General features: G+C 36.4%; 1 protein-coding gene across 1 annotated transcript in view; it reads left to right on the top strand.

Annotated features, from left to right (window-relative positions):
- LOC114158861 (uncharacterized) overlaps positions 1-17257 on the top strand; it is a 70503-nt gene that overhangs the window by 27291 nt on the left and 25955 nt on the right. The window contains exons 11-20 of the mRNA XM_028040751.1: positions 11942-12112; positions 12201-12236; positions 12333-12473; positions 12894-13064; positions 14079-14120; positions 14238-14378; positions 14501-14671; positions 16058-16102; positions 16219-16359; positions 16482-16652. Of these exons, the coding sequence (XP_027896552.1) occupies positions 11942-12112; positions 12201-12236; positions 12333-12473; positions 12894-13064; positions 14079-14120; positions 14238-14378; positions 14501-14671; positions 16058-16102; positions 16219-16359; positions 16482-16652 (1230 nt within the window). The remainder of the gene's footprint in view (positions 1-11941; positions 12113-12200; positions 12237-12332; positions 12474-12893; positions 13065-14078; positions 14121-14237; positions 14379-14500; positions 14672-16057; positions 16103-16218; positions 16360-16481; positions 16653-17257) is intronic.

The raw sequence follows: 17257 nt of genomic DNA, 5'->3' as shown, positions 1-17257 counted from the left end.
AGTAGTTTTTTTGTTTTGCTGTTGTGTAAATAGTCCACCCTTACATGACCAAACGAATGTTGGTGTTTTCATTGCATCAACACAAAGTAATTTACTTATTTTAAGCTTTTGAATAAAAGTGACCAAGTTTGACAGACATTCACACTCAGGTTGTTTCCACTCACACATATTTCCATGATTGTTTCTTTCCAGTTTTGGAAAAAGTTGTTTTCATTTTCAAAACAATAAAGCTGCAAAGTGACTCAGTCTTTGGCCGATGTTCATTAATTTTGAGGCCATTTTCTGCTGCAAACTTTTCAGCAATCAACAGAAATCTGTCTTCCAGCAATATATGAATGTTTTCTTTTGGATGGTTTTATTTGACTAGAGAACTTGCTTTTAACGTGTAACAGTGGAGATTTTTTAAGACACTAAGACTTTTTACCCTGTCAGGTTTGAGGGAATGTTTTGATGCAGTACCGCAGACTCCTCCCTCTGGCTTTTTATTTTTATTTTTTTATTATTTTTGCAACTAAAGCAAACCTCAGCAGTCAGAAGGGTTTAATTGCTTTAATGCTGTTAATTTTTTATTGATTATTAGGAAGAGTATTTCACCACCCTAAATAGATAAAATACCTATTTAGGAATAGGTGAACCTGTTCAAATAGGTGAATAAAGGGTAAATGAAAAAATAAAATAAAATGGAAATTAAAAACTGAAAAAAATATTTTCCAAACTAATACTCAATCTACATAGTTTCAGAGCCTTTCCTTTGTCAAATGAAAATAATTTTATTTCTAAATCCAAGAGAGGTTATGCATAAATTTAGTCAGAACTGTCCAATGTTATGCATTGTCCTACTCGGCATGCAGAGAATCAACCAAAGCCGTCACCATCAAGACCTCGACTTGTTGTTGTTCCCGTCTGATTTGCTGAGTCAGCATCACGGCTTGTAAATGCTTGTAAACCCAAACCAGTCACAGTGTGTTTTGGTCAGACAGCTGTTCCTCTGAAATGTTTTTTTGTGTTTAACTTTGTGTTCAAAGTTAAAGTGAAAGGGGTCGCTTTTAGGAAGGCACGCAACTTTAAACGGTAGGTCAAAAAGAAAAAACACTGTAACCTTTGAACCAAAGCATATCTATTTTCACTTGCACATTGAATAGCACTTATAGCTGCATTTTCTGACAGTATAATATGAGACAGAGGGTGACCAGAGTGTCCTGGCTCTGATTGGTTGCCTGTTGGTGGCACTGGGAGAAGACCGAGAAGCTCTTTTTTCTCTAAGATCTCAAGTGAGGCCAATTGCAGACCAAATATTTCAAATTAAAATTGTGTTCAGTTTGTAAACTTCTGTTCATCAGATCTCTCTACTTTTTCCTTTTAGGCGGCGTGTCAGATGAATGTGCTGCCACCCAGAGCAGGTTGAAAGACAGCGATTGGGGACAGAGAATAATTCTGACTGTTCTACAGGTACAATTCCAATTTGACATTCTTGTCCTATATGAGATAAAAACATGAAGCTCAAGATGGCCACAGTTAAGATGGTGATGCTGTGGTAGATAAGGACTCGCCACATTTGATAAAATGTCACAAATATAAGAAGCTAATTCAAGGAACTTCCTGTTAGGCCATAACGAACCTTCCAGTAAGTCGGGGGCAGGGCTTGAACATGTTAACTGGAAATACTGGAACCCTGCAATGAAGCATGCAGATAGGCGAGGAAATGAATTCTTTGGCATCTTTTAAAAGAAGTGTAAAGAAAAAAATCTTGGCAGATCTCTAAGCTCTATAGCAGCAGAAGCATAATTGGAGCGAAGCAAGCATGGCAGCATGCTTTGGAGAAATTAGATAACAAGATGACATTTGAAACCAGATATTTACATACACAGAATAAAAAGATTCACACGCATTTTTATTTTTCTCACGGTCTGAAGTTAAATCAGACCAAACTTCTTTTTAGGTCTGTTAGATTTACCAAAATCATTTCTGTTTGCTGAATACCAGAAAACTTGGTGAGGATGATTTTTAGAGATGTTTTTTAAACTTTCCTCAAATTCAAAAGTTTACATACATTTGGTCAGTTTTAAATCAGGGATAGCTGTCTTTTAGGCTGCATTGTGAGAAGCTTGTTATAAGGGAAATCTAAAAGGTTTGACCCAAGTCATAGTTACCAGAGTTCTGGTCCATTCCTCTTGAGAGAACTGGTGTAGCTTAGTCAGGTTTGTAGGCCGCCTCAGATTTCACATCTTCCCACAGCTTCTCCATAGGACTGAGGTCAAACTGCCTTTTGGCTTTTTATTTTTCTGTTGAAGTAAGAACTTCTGTGTCGCTGAGTGTTGGTACAGGACAGTTTGACTGCAGATATTACTGTCTTATCAACTAAAGCAGAATCTACACCAGGTTCCCATCATATCTATTATTGCAGATAATTGTTTGAACAGATGAATGCGATGCCTTCAAGCAAAAGTAAATTGTTCTCATGGATGAAAAAGATTTGTCTTCCTGACATCTTGGCTGGTTTCTTTTGACTTTCACATTGTATCAAACAAGAACGCAGTGTGTTTAAGGTGTGGCCTAAAAATACATCCACAGGTGTGACTCCAATTTACTCAAATGTGTCAGAATTTTGTGGAAGGAAATCCAAAAAGGTTGATCCAAGTCATACATTTTTAAAAGACAGTTATCCCTGATAGTGACAAAGTGCTTTTGAATTTGAGGAACTTTACAAATAAAATCTCAAAAAAGAGAGAGAATTTTTTTTAGAGAAACAAATCTCTTGTTCTCGCTACACTTTCTGACATTTCGCAACTAAAAATAATTTTGGGCGATCTAACGAACCTAAAACAAGAGAAGTTTGATGAGATTTAATTTCAGAAAGAGAGAAAAAAATGTATGCGCCTTTTTAAAATAACTGGACTCAAATGGACAAAATCCTTTCAGAAGGATGTTAATCTATAAATGGAATAGCATTCAGCAGAAAATGTAGACCTTTAAATCACTTTTTAACAGATCACCATGCTAACGCACGTCCCCTCATAATTGACATTAGCAAAGCATGTGGAGCGATGGAACCTGTTGAGTCACTACCAGTGCACTGACTCTTCCTGGCTGCATGTCAGGAAGCTCTTTGTTGCCTGTTATTTAATGTTTTTATTGCTCTAGTCTACTCTCTGCTGTCATTCACAGTGTTGCCTCAGCACACAGTACGCCGACAGACTGCAAGACCGAGAGAAGAATTATGGTAAGTAGGCTGATTATTTTCTGCTGTTTGATTTAGTCTGACAGGTCTTTATACATAATGTGGTTTATGTGAAAAAATATTGTTTTCTGTATTCTTTCCTTTATGTATGACTGACACTGGAACAAAGGAAATCAATTTCATTGTCTTAGGAAATTTGCTTCTGCAAACAGGATTACACTAAAGAGCTTCATGGCAGTTTCTCTTACTAACCTTTTTACAGTTAACTCAGTTTATGAGTGCTTAGGTGATATTTTACACTGATGCGTATGAAAATGTAACAGGAAAACAGAGAAAATAAGGTTAGGGCGTGTTGGAAAGTAATTAATTTTGATATATTACATGAAACTTTGTGAAGGGAGAAAGAAATAGGCATGACTGCATCTCTTTGGAAGGATATTCTTTGGTTGGACATTTTACGCTGTTAGTAGCTGCCGCTGTTAACAAATATGTTGCTGCATTAATTTACTGATCAAAATAAATAAAATTAATCTCTTTGGCAGTGGCATGGTGACTCATATTCGGAGGTGTCAGTTCGAGTCTCGGCGCTGTGACTTTTGCCAAGTCTACCTTTTCTCTCAACCTGCTTTCTTGTCAGATCACTAACAGATAAAAGCCACAAGAGCCAAAAAGCTTTAAAATAAAAAGTTAAATTTTCACCTCTACTAAATCAAAGTAAATAGATTTTATTAAAAAGAGTCCTAGAATAATAGAATTTATTCCTAAAATGTGCCCAGAATCCTTAAATGTGAATGAAACTAAACCAATTAAATGTTGTGTTGTCTCTGTTTTAGCATTTGGTGTAATGTTCTTACTAGGACCCCTTATTGCTTTGTTTGTTCTTGTACCCTAAGAACAAACACTTCACTTGTAAATGAGTGAAGTGTTTGTTCGGTCATGAACAAAGTTTCTATACGGCTTTGGAACAAAAGTCTTCAATTTAACTGTGGATTTTAGACGTTCCAACATTACAAACCTGCCACACAAGGCGCCGAGTTGATTAGCTCTTAATGTTTCACAGTCATTTATTGCTTTATTATCTATTATATGTAACTTGTTTTTTGTTCATTTCATGTTCTATAGTTTATGGCTCGATAATTTAGGCAATATCAACTTTATACCAAACTACAAAACCCTTAATGCAATGTAACGTTATAAACTTGAATTCAGAGCAGTTAAAACCCCTAAAACGGTTCCAAACTGTCCTGTTGTAGTTCCAGTACAGAAAAAAAACATGAGAAAGATGGCAAGTTATTTGTTACAAGCTCATTTGTCCTGATGTTTTTTTTGGAAAACTTATTTTGAAGTCATTGTTATCAGTAGCAAAACTGATCCCACTATCAACCCTCTGGTTACTTGCTAGATAAGTGGGAAGACTTTTCCATTTTTATACTTTTGTGTTCAGCTCTTTTTTCCCAGCACTTTGCTGGCATAATAAGTAAACGTGGCTTGTCTTTATAAAAAAAAAAACAGAAACAAATATTTTTATGATTTACACTTTCATTTCTGTCAAGCTCAAAATCCCCCATGAGATTACTTTGGGATGTGAAGTGAAAATAAATGTTAGATGTTGTGACTGGAACAAGAAAGCGTCTGTCATGTTTTGGTAATCCTTCACTGCTACCTTGTGATGATCATAACATGACTGTTTTAGCCTGTCTAAAACCAGAAGCCTCTCAGTGGGCCTCAATAAATTTTCTCAGAAATATCTTTTACTTCTTGCTTAGAATTTTAATGATCATTTTTCTTTCTGTAATCAAGAAAAATCATTTCAATAAAAATATAATCAAAACGTAAATTTATTTCAGTAAATCAAATTTTAAGGTTTTTCTTTCATACATTTTAGTTAATCTCATTCATTATGCCTTTGGTATGTATTTATTGGTTTGCTTATCGTTCACTCTTTAGTCTTACCAGCTCTTTGTTTTTGATTTACAAGTTTTGTGCTGTCTCACCTCCATTGTTTGAAGCAGTGAAATTTAGTTCTACGCCTTCTAATTAAATATTAATTGATGTCCGTGTTTTCATTGTGACTTGCTGTAAAATGAATTGCCCATTGAGACATGAATGGAGATTTGAATCTGGATCTGATTGACTTGCTGTGATTGCTAAAGCGTTGGATTCTGCTCTCCGTCTGAAATCCTGAAGGAGTTTGTCCAGCAGTTTATAACTCTGGGCCTTCATACAAGAGTTCCTCATCTGAAAACTGCATTTTAGGTTTTCTTATTTACTCAGAACCTGTATGATATACTAAACAGTAAAACAGTAGTTGGTATGGGAATCTGATGTGACGGTGTCAGTAGTGTGATGTTGGGTCCGCTTCGTGACGATGTATTGTTGCTACTGGGAAAAGAATGAAAAGCTTGACAGTCTGGTACATTCATGCTAAGGCATCCTGTGACATTTAAACACAATGACAATCAGGTATGTAAATTGCGATCTGTCAACGTGTGACAGGCTGAAGAATATTAGACCAAAGTACATTGAAGATTTCTGCCCATGTAAAAATTCATGCTGAGGTTAAACCGGTTGGAACAGGTTGACGGTTAATCATGCAAGACTCTCACCGAGATTCTTTCAATGGAATGAATTTCAGGACAGGGAGTTTTAGTAAAATTAAAATTATATTCAGCTATTTTGTCATCTGAGAATTGAATATGAAGTGTTTTTTAAAAATCTTCTCAGTCTGTCCATATTTCCCCACTGGGTCTGACCAGATTCTCTGTTATACTGGAGCAAATCCTGACCAATAACAAATGTGGAGTTATTGTTGTATATTTTTAACTTAAGCAACCCGGGTCAACCCAAACCAAATGTAAATGATTGAATGTTAAAAAATTGAGGTGGAAGGTCTCAGTGAATATTCACCAAAAAGCATTAAGTTTGTTTTTGTAAAATAATGTGGGTGTAGAGAAGCATATAGACAGTCATCATCAGGTAGGAATGTTTACCTGCAACTTCATAAAATATGAATAAAATCTTAGCTTCAATTTCAGGCTTAGTTTCATGAAATGGAACAATATTCTCATTTATAAATGATACGCAACACATGAAACTTAATGCATCCATTAGGGTTACATTGGTTTGGTTTAATCTTTTCTGACCAACTGGGGGCAATCATTCCCAGATGGTCAGAAAAAGAGTGAGCGATATCCTAGAAAAGTAACTCAGCCGGTCATCACACAAGAACACTGTGAAGTCCACACCATTGATCCCAGCAACACACCAGTATATATTTCACAAAAGAAAACTGAACAGCTGAAAAGCTTTAGCACTTTATAATAATGATTAGCGTTCATCACTGTGGACCCTGGTTCCTTTGAGTATTTTGTTAAGAATGTAGACCTTTAGCTTAACCCTGAGCTTTCCTAAAGGACAAAAGACTGAAAGTTAAAAGATAACTGGAGAAACTTTGTTTGTAATTTCTTTGTAAAGTAGCAACTTTTTTGAATAGCAGATATATTAGAAAAAAAAAATTTCTTCCACCTTTTATGCTTGCTCTGACTCTGATAGTATAACTTCTTTAACACCTTTCACACCTGAGACAGTTGCTGCTAGCAAAACTACCTTTTCTCAGAGCAGACAGGAAACCTGAGAACGGTGAAAAACAGCCGTTTTATGAACGCATAACCCTGATTACACATTAATTGGTTAGAGCTACTCAATAAACATAACATAAATGTATTTCTTTTACCCATTTCCTCAGATTTTCATTCTGACAGCAGAAAGATAATATTCTCTGACCCAGCATGCTGTTCAGCAACACTGAATTTACTGGAAACACAACCAATACTGTGTGGCATCTGGGTCTACTTCAACTGAAGTCATTTTGAAGAGTACAAGTCACTGAAGGTGTGTATAATAAGACAACACTGTGAAGTAGTCTGAAAATGTACCAACAACCATTAGGATTGTGTCTGTTCTCATGGGACTTACTATTCAAACCTGATTTATTTCATAGATGTAGAAGAAACAAAATCTAAAAGGAAATTTTAAACAGTGATGCAGTGAAGTGGTCACTTGCTGTTAATGTTTGGTTTTTGATTTTGCCTAATTAATCCTGAATACGGGTCAGAATTTATCCTAAAATTTCCAAACATAATAACTCAAATATAATTAGAAGTAAGCATCTTTTCAGTGGTGGGTAGCTGGTTGAATTACTTTTCAAGAGCATTTTTCAAACCTTCCTGTCACCACACAGCTGAATCCCTGATCTGCCTCCAGATGTTGTAGAAACCTGTTAATAAATGACTAATTTAAATCAGATTATATTCAAGGAGGAAAAGCTCTAAAACATCTTATACAGTGACCATCGTAGATCAGAGCTGTCCACTTCCAAAAGTATGTGTACCCTTAGGAGTCTATTTATTGTATCAGACTAATTACTCTTATCTTAATCAATGACAATACAAGCTTTTGGAAAATGTTTTCACAAAACCTAAATGGATGTCCTGTTTTCCTCCGTTGCCCTTCTCTCATTTCCTGGAAAGGAATGGCCTTATGTCTGAAAATCTTGGTCGTCTTTGCCCTTGTGGTGACTGTGTTTATTTTGGAAACAAGGAACCGTAACTTTCAGTTTTACTTTCCTGCCCTGGATTATCTGGTAAGGCCACTTTATCTATTTATTTCACTAAACTGAAAACATGGAATTTGAACGACGGACCTTTCTATTTTAGATAAATAAGAGTCATTTATACTTTTCATATGACTTAGGTAGAGGAAGGAGAACACATTCTTCCTCACATACGGCAGGAAAGAAGTGGTTAGTATGATGAGAAAAGACTGAACATGAATTGGTTACTCATATTCAATATTAGGTCTTAGATGTTTTTTAAAAATATCCACCATTGACACGAATTTTTTCTGATGTTAATCTTTGCAGTGCTTTCAGACTCTGAGATTTACTCAGCAAACATTTTATTAAATGCATCGAGCGTGGGAACCTATGAGCAGCTGCTGTCGACCCTGAACGCCACCAGTTATCCTCTCCAGCTTGATAACACCACAGAGATCCGAGATATTACTGTTACAACAGGTGAGTGACGACTGGGACACAAACAGCAGCCCTATCAACATTACATAGTCAACTTCTTTTCATCTCTCCTCATTCAGTTTGTGTCTCCACTGAAACTGGTTTCCAGTGTGAGTGTGAAGAGCAGTTTGCTTGGCCGTACAGCTCCTGCATCACATATGGAGCTTGTGATTCCATATCCAGCGGCATCTGCAAATGCATCTCGGCGATCCCAGCTGACGGCTCTTCCTGTCAGCTGATCTCTGGTAATCACAGCTCAGTTATGGACAAAAGAAATGCAGTGGCCTACGTGTTGTGTATTATAATGCATTTTATAATTTATCTTGCCATAAGTGCACAATTAATAGCCCTGTGAGTAGTAAGTTGTCATTATTCGCCATTAACTGACTCTTAAAAGTCAAAATTACTCATCTGTCAGACGGGTGCTGTGCTCTTCAAACGGTCTGTACCAGTTGCAAAAAAACATTTCAGTAAAAGGGAAATAAATGACAAAGATTTGAAAAGAATCAAATATGAGAATCAAACTAGGAGCTTAACCTAGCTTACTGGTAGTGCACAGAAGTGCAAGGAGTTCAGGCCTGGGACATGATCAAGGCAAGAGGCTGGAACCCAAAGACACATTGATTGGTCGAAATGCTCAGACTTAAATACCCATTTTTACAACAGCCTGCACCAAAAATGATTGAGAAACTGGTGATACTCTTTGTTGTTTGTGATGTTGTTTATCCAGACAGACTGAATTTATGTATGGAAGCTGAGAGCTTTATGTTCTCTTCTTGTATATTTGCATATCTAATTGCAGTTAAGGGTTTTAGGGTGTTGGCTAGAGGGAGTTGAGTGGAGCCACACAGTTTTTTGACCTCTCTCTTTAGACTCTCTTGTTTACTCTTTATCATTTTGTGGAAAAGTAACATTTGTACCGTTTTTATTTCTGAAGTAAAGCGTTTAACTTTATCGAGGATCCAGTCTGGTTTTTTGTCATTTCGTCATCAAGTGGACCGAAGGAAAAAGACGGAGGGCGTCAAGCTTATGGCTTCATTATTTAGGAACCTACAATCACCATCAGACTTCAGACCAATAGACTTCTGTACCTACTAGATTGATTTGGTGAAAGACTCAATAATCAAGAATAGTTTTGCTGCCCTTCACAATTATGCCATATTGTGTTGTTCTATAAATGAAACAAGTTGAAGTCCGTGGCTGTAGCATAACATAACATTTAACTGTAGCAATGCAAACAAAGTCAGGTCTTGGTCATAACATGTCCCTTTACAAACAACCGCACAGCCACTTGAAATCTACAGATAAGTTATACTTTAATGTATTTAGTAACGTATAAGACTTCCAGATACTGATCAATATCCTCACTGCAATTCTTGTGCAAAAGTACAAACATAAATAGAACAAACATTAACAACATTCTGTAAACAATACAATCAGAGAAATTTGAGGTTCACCACCATCTTATTTTAGTTTCCTAATTTTAATGCTACTCACACAAACAAAACCCAACCAAGCATAAATCCTGTTTCCACTGCCTTCCAGAGCTGCTGGTTCAAACTGAATATGTGATTGATCTGGAGCTGAATCTAACCGACATCGCAACAGTGGACTTCCTCAGACGCCTCCTGAGCAATGGCAGCAATTTTCTAACCCTGAGTCCAACAGTGAATGTCACACAGCTTGACCTCTCCACAGGTAACAGAGGAGCATGATGGGAAATGCTGGAAAGTCCCCCATTGGAATCTTGATTCATTAAATATTTGTGTCCTGCAGTTTGTTCTCCAATCAGTGGTGATTACCAGTGCAGATGTGAGGATCAGTATCGTTTTCCATGTGACCAGTGTGTAACATATGGATCATGTGACAACATCACTGGTGACACATGTGGATGCATCAGTGGCATTCCTGCTAATGGACAGTACTGCCAGGCTGAGGATCAATACAGTCAGTAGATTAAATATAATCTTCAAATCCCATTATTTGTTTTTACTGTGTTGACCTGCTAAAAAGAAAAACTCACTTGTTTTAATTTTGCTGCTTCATGAGCTTCATTTATAATGTGCTTATGAATTATTTTCTTTACAGACCTTACATCATGTCCTGCTACAACACGCACTCCAGGTAAGATCGAAATGCAGCATGGCCACAAGCTAAAACAAAAAACACATCATAGACAGGAAAGGTGTGGGATTGTCAATAAGTGTTCATTTAAATTTACTGAGGAATACATTTAAAAATTTCATCTCAAATTTTAGGTCTGTCTAAAATGTCTTTGTCTTTGCATAAATCACATTTCCAAAACAAACTGGTTTCAGCAATGTTGCTGAGAATTGATGAATGCCAGTATCAGAGTGACTGCCGGTAGAAACCAGAAATGAAAAACATAATACTGGGTGTGAGGAAGGTTTTTATCAGAAAATCTTGGATACATTTCCTCATTGTTTAAGCTGGTCGGTATGTACCAGCACCAGCACTTTTCTTTTCTACTTCTCAGTGTCCTGGGACGCTGTTTGCATTGTTCAGTGTGTGGGCATTCTGGGAATGTTTCCAGTGTTGTAACAGGTGTTACATTAGATCAGTTGGACTTTCCCGCTACAGTAATCTAAGGAAATTCAATAGAGCAAGCAAAATACAGGGATAAACTAATAAAATAAATACAAAGGAATAGACTGATATGGGAAGACTGCAATAATAATTGCACGACATGGCAAGACCTGAAGTGAAATAAAAACACAGATCATGATATATATTTAGGTAAAAAAATATATACATATTTATTTTTCAGATGAAAGACAAGATATTGTTGCCAAAGTGCCACGGGTTTGTTGAAACCAGGCCAAAAACAGAATAAATATTTTACTGACCGTAACAGCAACAAACTTGGTGAACTAGGATCTGAAAGGGACTTTCAGGGAGCCGTTTATTTATTCAATGTTATTTTTCATGTCCAGGTTAATGCCATTTGGCTTCAAGTTAGAGGATCCATGACACATTGAACATGACTCATGTGAATTTGATGTAGAAATGGCTTCGTTCTTTATAATTTCTGACCAATAAAAGTACTTCTCTATAACAGATCTACGTATAAATATCACGTTTCTGTTTCTGTCCCTTATGACACTAAGGGGAGAATTGGCACTTGATTTTGTTTTGTTCACTTAAAGCATTACAAAAATGCATGAATGCCGATGTGTCAGAGAGTTCATAAACTTGAGGATAAACAGGTTTGTCATGAGGTCATGTGATGCTTCCCAGCTAATGGCCTGCAGAGATTTTGGGAAAGTTTGTTTGCGTCCTTTCATTAGAACTGAATGACTTTTGTAATTGTGTTACTTTTTTTAGATTCTAGATACTTTTTGCTAAATCAGACCAAACTTGTAATGCAACAAGTTTGTTCTTTGAGGTCTGTTAACAAACATAAAAGAACCAAACATAAATCCTGTTTCCACTGCCTTCCAGAGCTGCTGGTTCAACTGAATATGTGATTGATCTGGAGCTGAATCTAACCGACATCGCAACAGTGGACTTCCTCAGATGCCTCCTGAGCAATGGCAGCAATTTTCTAACCCTGAGTCCAACAGTGAATGTCACACAGCTTGACCTCTCCACAGGTAACAGAGGAGCATCATGGGAAACCCTGGAAAGTCCCCCATTGGAATCTTGATTTATTAAATGTTTGTTTCCTGCAGTCTGCTCTCCAATCAGTGGTGATTACCAGTGCAGATGTGAGGATCAGTATCGTTTTCCATGTGACCAGTGTGTAACATATGGATCATGTGACAACATCACTGGTGACACATGTGGATGCATCAGTGGCATTCCTGCTGATGGACAGTACTGCCAGGCTGAGGATCAATACAGTCAGTAGATTAAATATGTTCACATTTCTTTTTGTCACTTCTTATAACATTCTTTATATCATCTTATATACATATATTTTTTTTACAGACTTTACATCATGTCCTGCTACTACACTTGCCCCATGTAAGATATTTATTTAACATCTTACAAACATGTAACAGGAAACGTAAATCAGGAACGTTTCTTGTTTGGTGTTTATTTATTTATTTTTCTCTGCAGCTCCTCCGCCTGTCTATGAATATGTGATATCTATCGAGCTGAAGGCTGCAGATGATGAAGTTGTAGCAGAGCTGAGAAACATCAGCTATCCAGTCAGCATCAACAGCAACATACAGATCTCTGATGTTAACATCTCTACAGGTAATAATCTCTAATTCTTACTGGATTTATTATCTGTTGTGCATGTATGCATTTATTATACAAGCAAATACCAATCATTTTTTCATAGCAATAAGTCAAATTACAATTCTTTAAATAATGGTGCCATTGTAACAGATATTGCAATTTTTTGACTATAAGTCACACATTTTTTTTCATAGTTTGGTTTTCCCTGAGATGTCCTTTCATCAACATGGACAAGGTTTTCGTCATGTTTGATCATTTCGTTAAAAAAAAACAGAAAACAAGTTTAACTAATTTTTAGACATTGTTGCATTGTTTCATACTTGAAAATGTATATTTAATATTGTTTCCCAAAGGAGAAAATACTTCAATAGAGAATTTTTTTAACTCAAAGTTTTAAACATTTGTCTTTACATAACAAATGTGTTTTGTCTGCAGTCTGCTCTCCAATCAGTGGTGATTACCAGTGCAGATGTGAGGATCAATATCGTTTTCCATGTGACCAGTGTGTAACATATGGATCATGTGACAACATCACTGGTGACACATGTGGATGCATCAGAGGCATTCCTGCTGGTGGACAGTACTGCCAGGCTGAGGATCAATACAGTGAGTTTATCTGGAGAGTTTGTTGGGTTGACATTTTAGGGTAAATCTTTCTGTATCATGTAATGTCCATGAATCAAGAAACAACTGGTCAGACTTGCATGAAACAAAGTACAAAGAGATAATTTTTACACATTTAACACCAATGAGGAAAATCTAATCTTTAAATATTTGAAGAAATAAAGTTCTTGGATCCTGACTGTTGTCAGCATTTTTCCTGGAAGCTTGGTCTGTGTCTGATGGTTTAAACTCTCATAGACTGGTTTGCTGTCTAGTTCCATCAAACTTATTGAAAATTTAGCTTCTTTAATGCATTTGAATTCTTCCTAAATACCATTCTTTATCATCATTTCATTATTTCATAGCAAATGAGTACTTTTAGTTGTTTAGGTAACAGGAACTTAATGCCAAATCAAACTAAATTTCTGCATCAGTATCTCTGATATTGACGGTTAGATAAGTTTATACATCTATTAACAACACCACCTGCTATTAAAGTGTTGCAATATTATTGGATAATACAAATACTTGTAGGATTAAAGGACAGGCTTCAACTAATTAAACAGCTAGCCTTAAAGCCAGATGGAAAACTAGCAGGTTGTTCTAACTATAGTGACCAACTAACCAGAAGAAGCAATTTAAGCTAATAGCATTGTTTATTTCTGATTGTACATTAATTTAGCACAGTTATGTGAATATATTTGACTTATTTAATGGCATACAAATAACATATGCCAAAAACACATAACTGCAATTTTTGCAGTCATTATGTATGGCAGCCATATTGGATTTAGAAAATGAGTTAAATCGGCTACCTGTGACTTTTTAGATGGAATTCTGACATTGAATGCTTTTCAATAAATATTTATAACTTGGAACGGTGAAACTCAGGTTATTGATGGGAGGCCTTGTTCTACTGGAGCTAACTGAGAGTGAGAGCAAAACCATTTTCCTCAGGAATGTCAGAGAATGGATTTGTGTCAAGCACTTACTCCTTTTCTGTCTTCATCTTTACAGACTTTACTGCATGTCCAATCACAACAACTCCACAACCAACAAGTAAGACTGAAAGCCTGGTTCATGTTGATCAGTCACTCAACAGTACATAGTTGAAAGGGTTACATTGGTAATCATCCTTTTTGTTCTTCATTTCATCTTTCATTTGTGCCTCTACAGGTCCACCAGTCTTCCATCAGTACCTGCTTTCCATTGAGCTGAACTCCACAGATGTTACAGTTGTAGAAAAGCTGAGGAACATCAACAACACCATCAGCATGAACAGGAACTTACGAATCTCTGATGTTAACATTACTACAGGTAGAGCTAAACAGTTTTCAGTGGATTCTGAGGGTTTAACAGAGACATTTGAACCAATTTCAATAAAACAAATTGCTGCATCTTGTGAAACTGATGAAATATTTCCTTTGTTTTGTCTGCAGTCTGCTCTCCAATCAGTGGTGATTACCAGTGCAGATGTGAGGATCAATATCGTTTTCCATGTGGCCAGTGTGTAACATATGGATCATGTGACAACATCAGTGGTGACACATGTGGATGCATCAGAGGCATTCCTGCTGATGGACAGTACTGCCAGGCTGAGGATCAATACAGTGAGTTTATCTGGAGAGTTTGTTGGGTTGACATTTTAGGGTAAATCTTTCTGTATCATGTAATGTCCATGAATCAAGAAACAACTGGTCAGAATTGTACAAAAAAACATTCTGAGATCATTTTTAATACATTTCCCAAATGTGGAGAGGAATGCCTGTTGTTCTCTTTCAACCTTGTGTGTTTATGGTTGTTTTCTCTGTCATAGACTGGCTTCCTGTCCAGTATTGTCTCTTACTTATTAATGGACAGAGGAACAAATGGTGCCTTTTCCTACTTGTAGCAAATAATTTTTTATTAAAAATCACTTATATAATTGAAATCTTTCTCAATACCATCCTTTATCATCATTTCATTGTTTCTCTGAATAATTATTCTTATACTTTGATTTACACGTCTTTAATGTCCAATGAAAATATGTTTCTGCATCAGTACCTCTTATATTTCACTGTTAGATAAGCACATACAGTACAGACCAAAGGTTTGGACACACCTTCTAATTCAATGGGTTTTCTTTATTGCCATGACTATGTATAAGGCAAGAAATCCCACTTATTAACCTGACAGGACAGGTTGACCTATGAAGTGAAAACCATTTCAGGTGACGACCTGTTGAAGCTCATCAAGAAAATGCAGAGTGTGTGCAAAGCAGTAATCACAGCAAAAGGTTGCTACTTTGAAGAAACTAGAATATAAGGGGTATTTTCAGTTGTTTTTACACTTTTTTGTTTAGTGCGTATTTCCACATGTGTTATTCGTAGTTTTGATGCCTTCAGTGTGAATCTACAATGTCAATAGTCATGAAAATAAAGGAAACTCATTGAATTAAAAAGGTGTGTCCAAACTTTTGGTCTGTACTGTACATTTAAAAATAGCGCCACCTGCTTTTAAAGTATTGCAATGAAATTGGATAAAACAAATACCTGCAGGATAAAAGCATAGGCTTCAACTAATTTATCACTTAGCTTAAAAGCCAGATGGAAAAACCAGCAGGGTTTGCTAACTGTGTTAAAAAAGGCTAACAAGATGGAGCAATTTGAGCTAATTGCATTGTTTTATTTCTCAGTTTTGATTTTTTAACATTGTTCAGCTACAGTATATTTATGTTGTTGACTGATGTAAAGGCATACAAACAATAACTGGTGCCAAAAGCAGGTGGTAATGTGTGGCAGCCATATTGAATGTTGAAAATTGGCTTGCTACCTGTTGGTTTTTAAGTTTCACTTCAATAGATATTTACAACTTGGAAAGTTGAAACTCAGGTTATTGATGGGAGGCCTTGTTCTACTGAAGCTAACTGAGAGTGAGAGCAAAACCATTTTCCTCAGGAATGTCAGAGAATGGATTTGTGTCAAGCACTTACTCCTTTTCTGTCTTCATCTTTACAGACTTTACTGCATGTCCAATCATCACAACAACTCCACAACCAACAAGTAAGACTGAAAGCATGGTTCATGTTGATCAGTCACTCAACAGTACATAGTTGAAAGGGTTACATTGGTAATCATCTTTTTGTTCTTCATTTCTTCTTTCATTTGTGCCTCTACAGGTCCACCAGTCTTCCATCAGTACCTGCTTTCCATTGAGCTGAACTCCACAGATGTTACAGTTGTAGAAAAGCTGAGGAACATCAACAACACCATCAGCATGAACAGGAACTTACGAATCTCTGATGTTAACATTACTACAGGTAGAGCTAAACAGTTTTCAGTGGATTCTGAGGTTTTAACAGAGACATTTGAACCAATTTCAATAAAACAAATTGCTGCATCTTGTGAAACTGATGAAATATTTCCTTTGTTTTGTCTGCAGTCTGCTCTCCAATCAGTGGTGATTACCAGTGCAGATGTGAGGATCAGTATCGTTTTCCATGTGACCAGTGTGTAACATATGGATCATGTGACAACATCACTGGTGACACATGTGGATGCATCAGAGGCATTCCTGCTGGTGGACAGTACTGCCAGGCTGAGGATCAATACAGTGAGTTTATCTGGAGAGTTTGTTGGGTTGACATTTTAGGGTAAATCTTTCTGTATCATGTAATGTCCATGAATCAAGAAACAACTGGTCAGAATTGTACAAAAAAACATTCTGAGATCAATTTTAATACATTTCCCAAATGTGGAGAGGAATGCCTGTTGTTCTCTTTCAACCTTGTGTGTTTATGGTTGTTTTCTCTGTCATAGACTGGCTTCCTGTCCAGTATTGTCTCTTACTTATTAATGGACAGAGGAACAAATGGTGCCTTTTCCTACCTGTAGCAAATAATTTTTTATTAAAAATCACTTATATAATTGAAATCTTTCTCAATACCATCCTTTATCATCATTTCATTGTTTCTCTGAATAATTATTCTTATACTTTGATTTACTCGACTTTAATGTCCAGTCAAAATACATTTCTGCATCAGTACCTCTTATATTTCACCATTCGATAAGCATACACATTTAAAAATAGCGCCACCTGCTTTTAAAGTATTGCAATAAAATTGGATAAAACAAATACCTGTAGGATAAAAGCATAGGCTTCAACTAATTTATCACTTAGCTTAAAAGCCAGATGGAAAACAGCAGGGTTTGCTAACT

This window comes from Xiphophorus couchianus, chromosome 15 (assembly GCF_001444195.1).
Source record: "Xiphophorus couchianus chromosome 15, X_couchianus-1.0, whole genome shotgun sequence".
NCBI lineage: Eukaryota > Metazoa > Chordata > Actinopteri > Cyprinodontiformes > Poeciliidae > Xiphophorus > Xiphophorus couchianus.
Note: the sequence above shows the minus strand (reverse complement) of the source record. Positions and strands in the feature narration are given on the sequence as shown.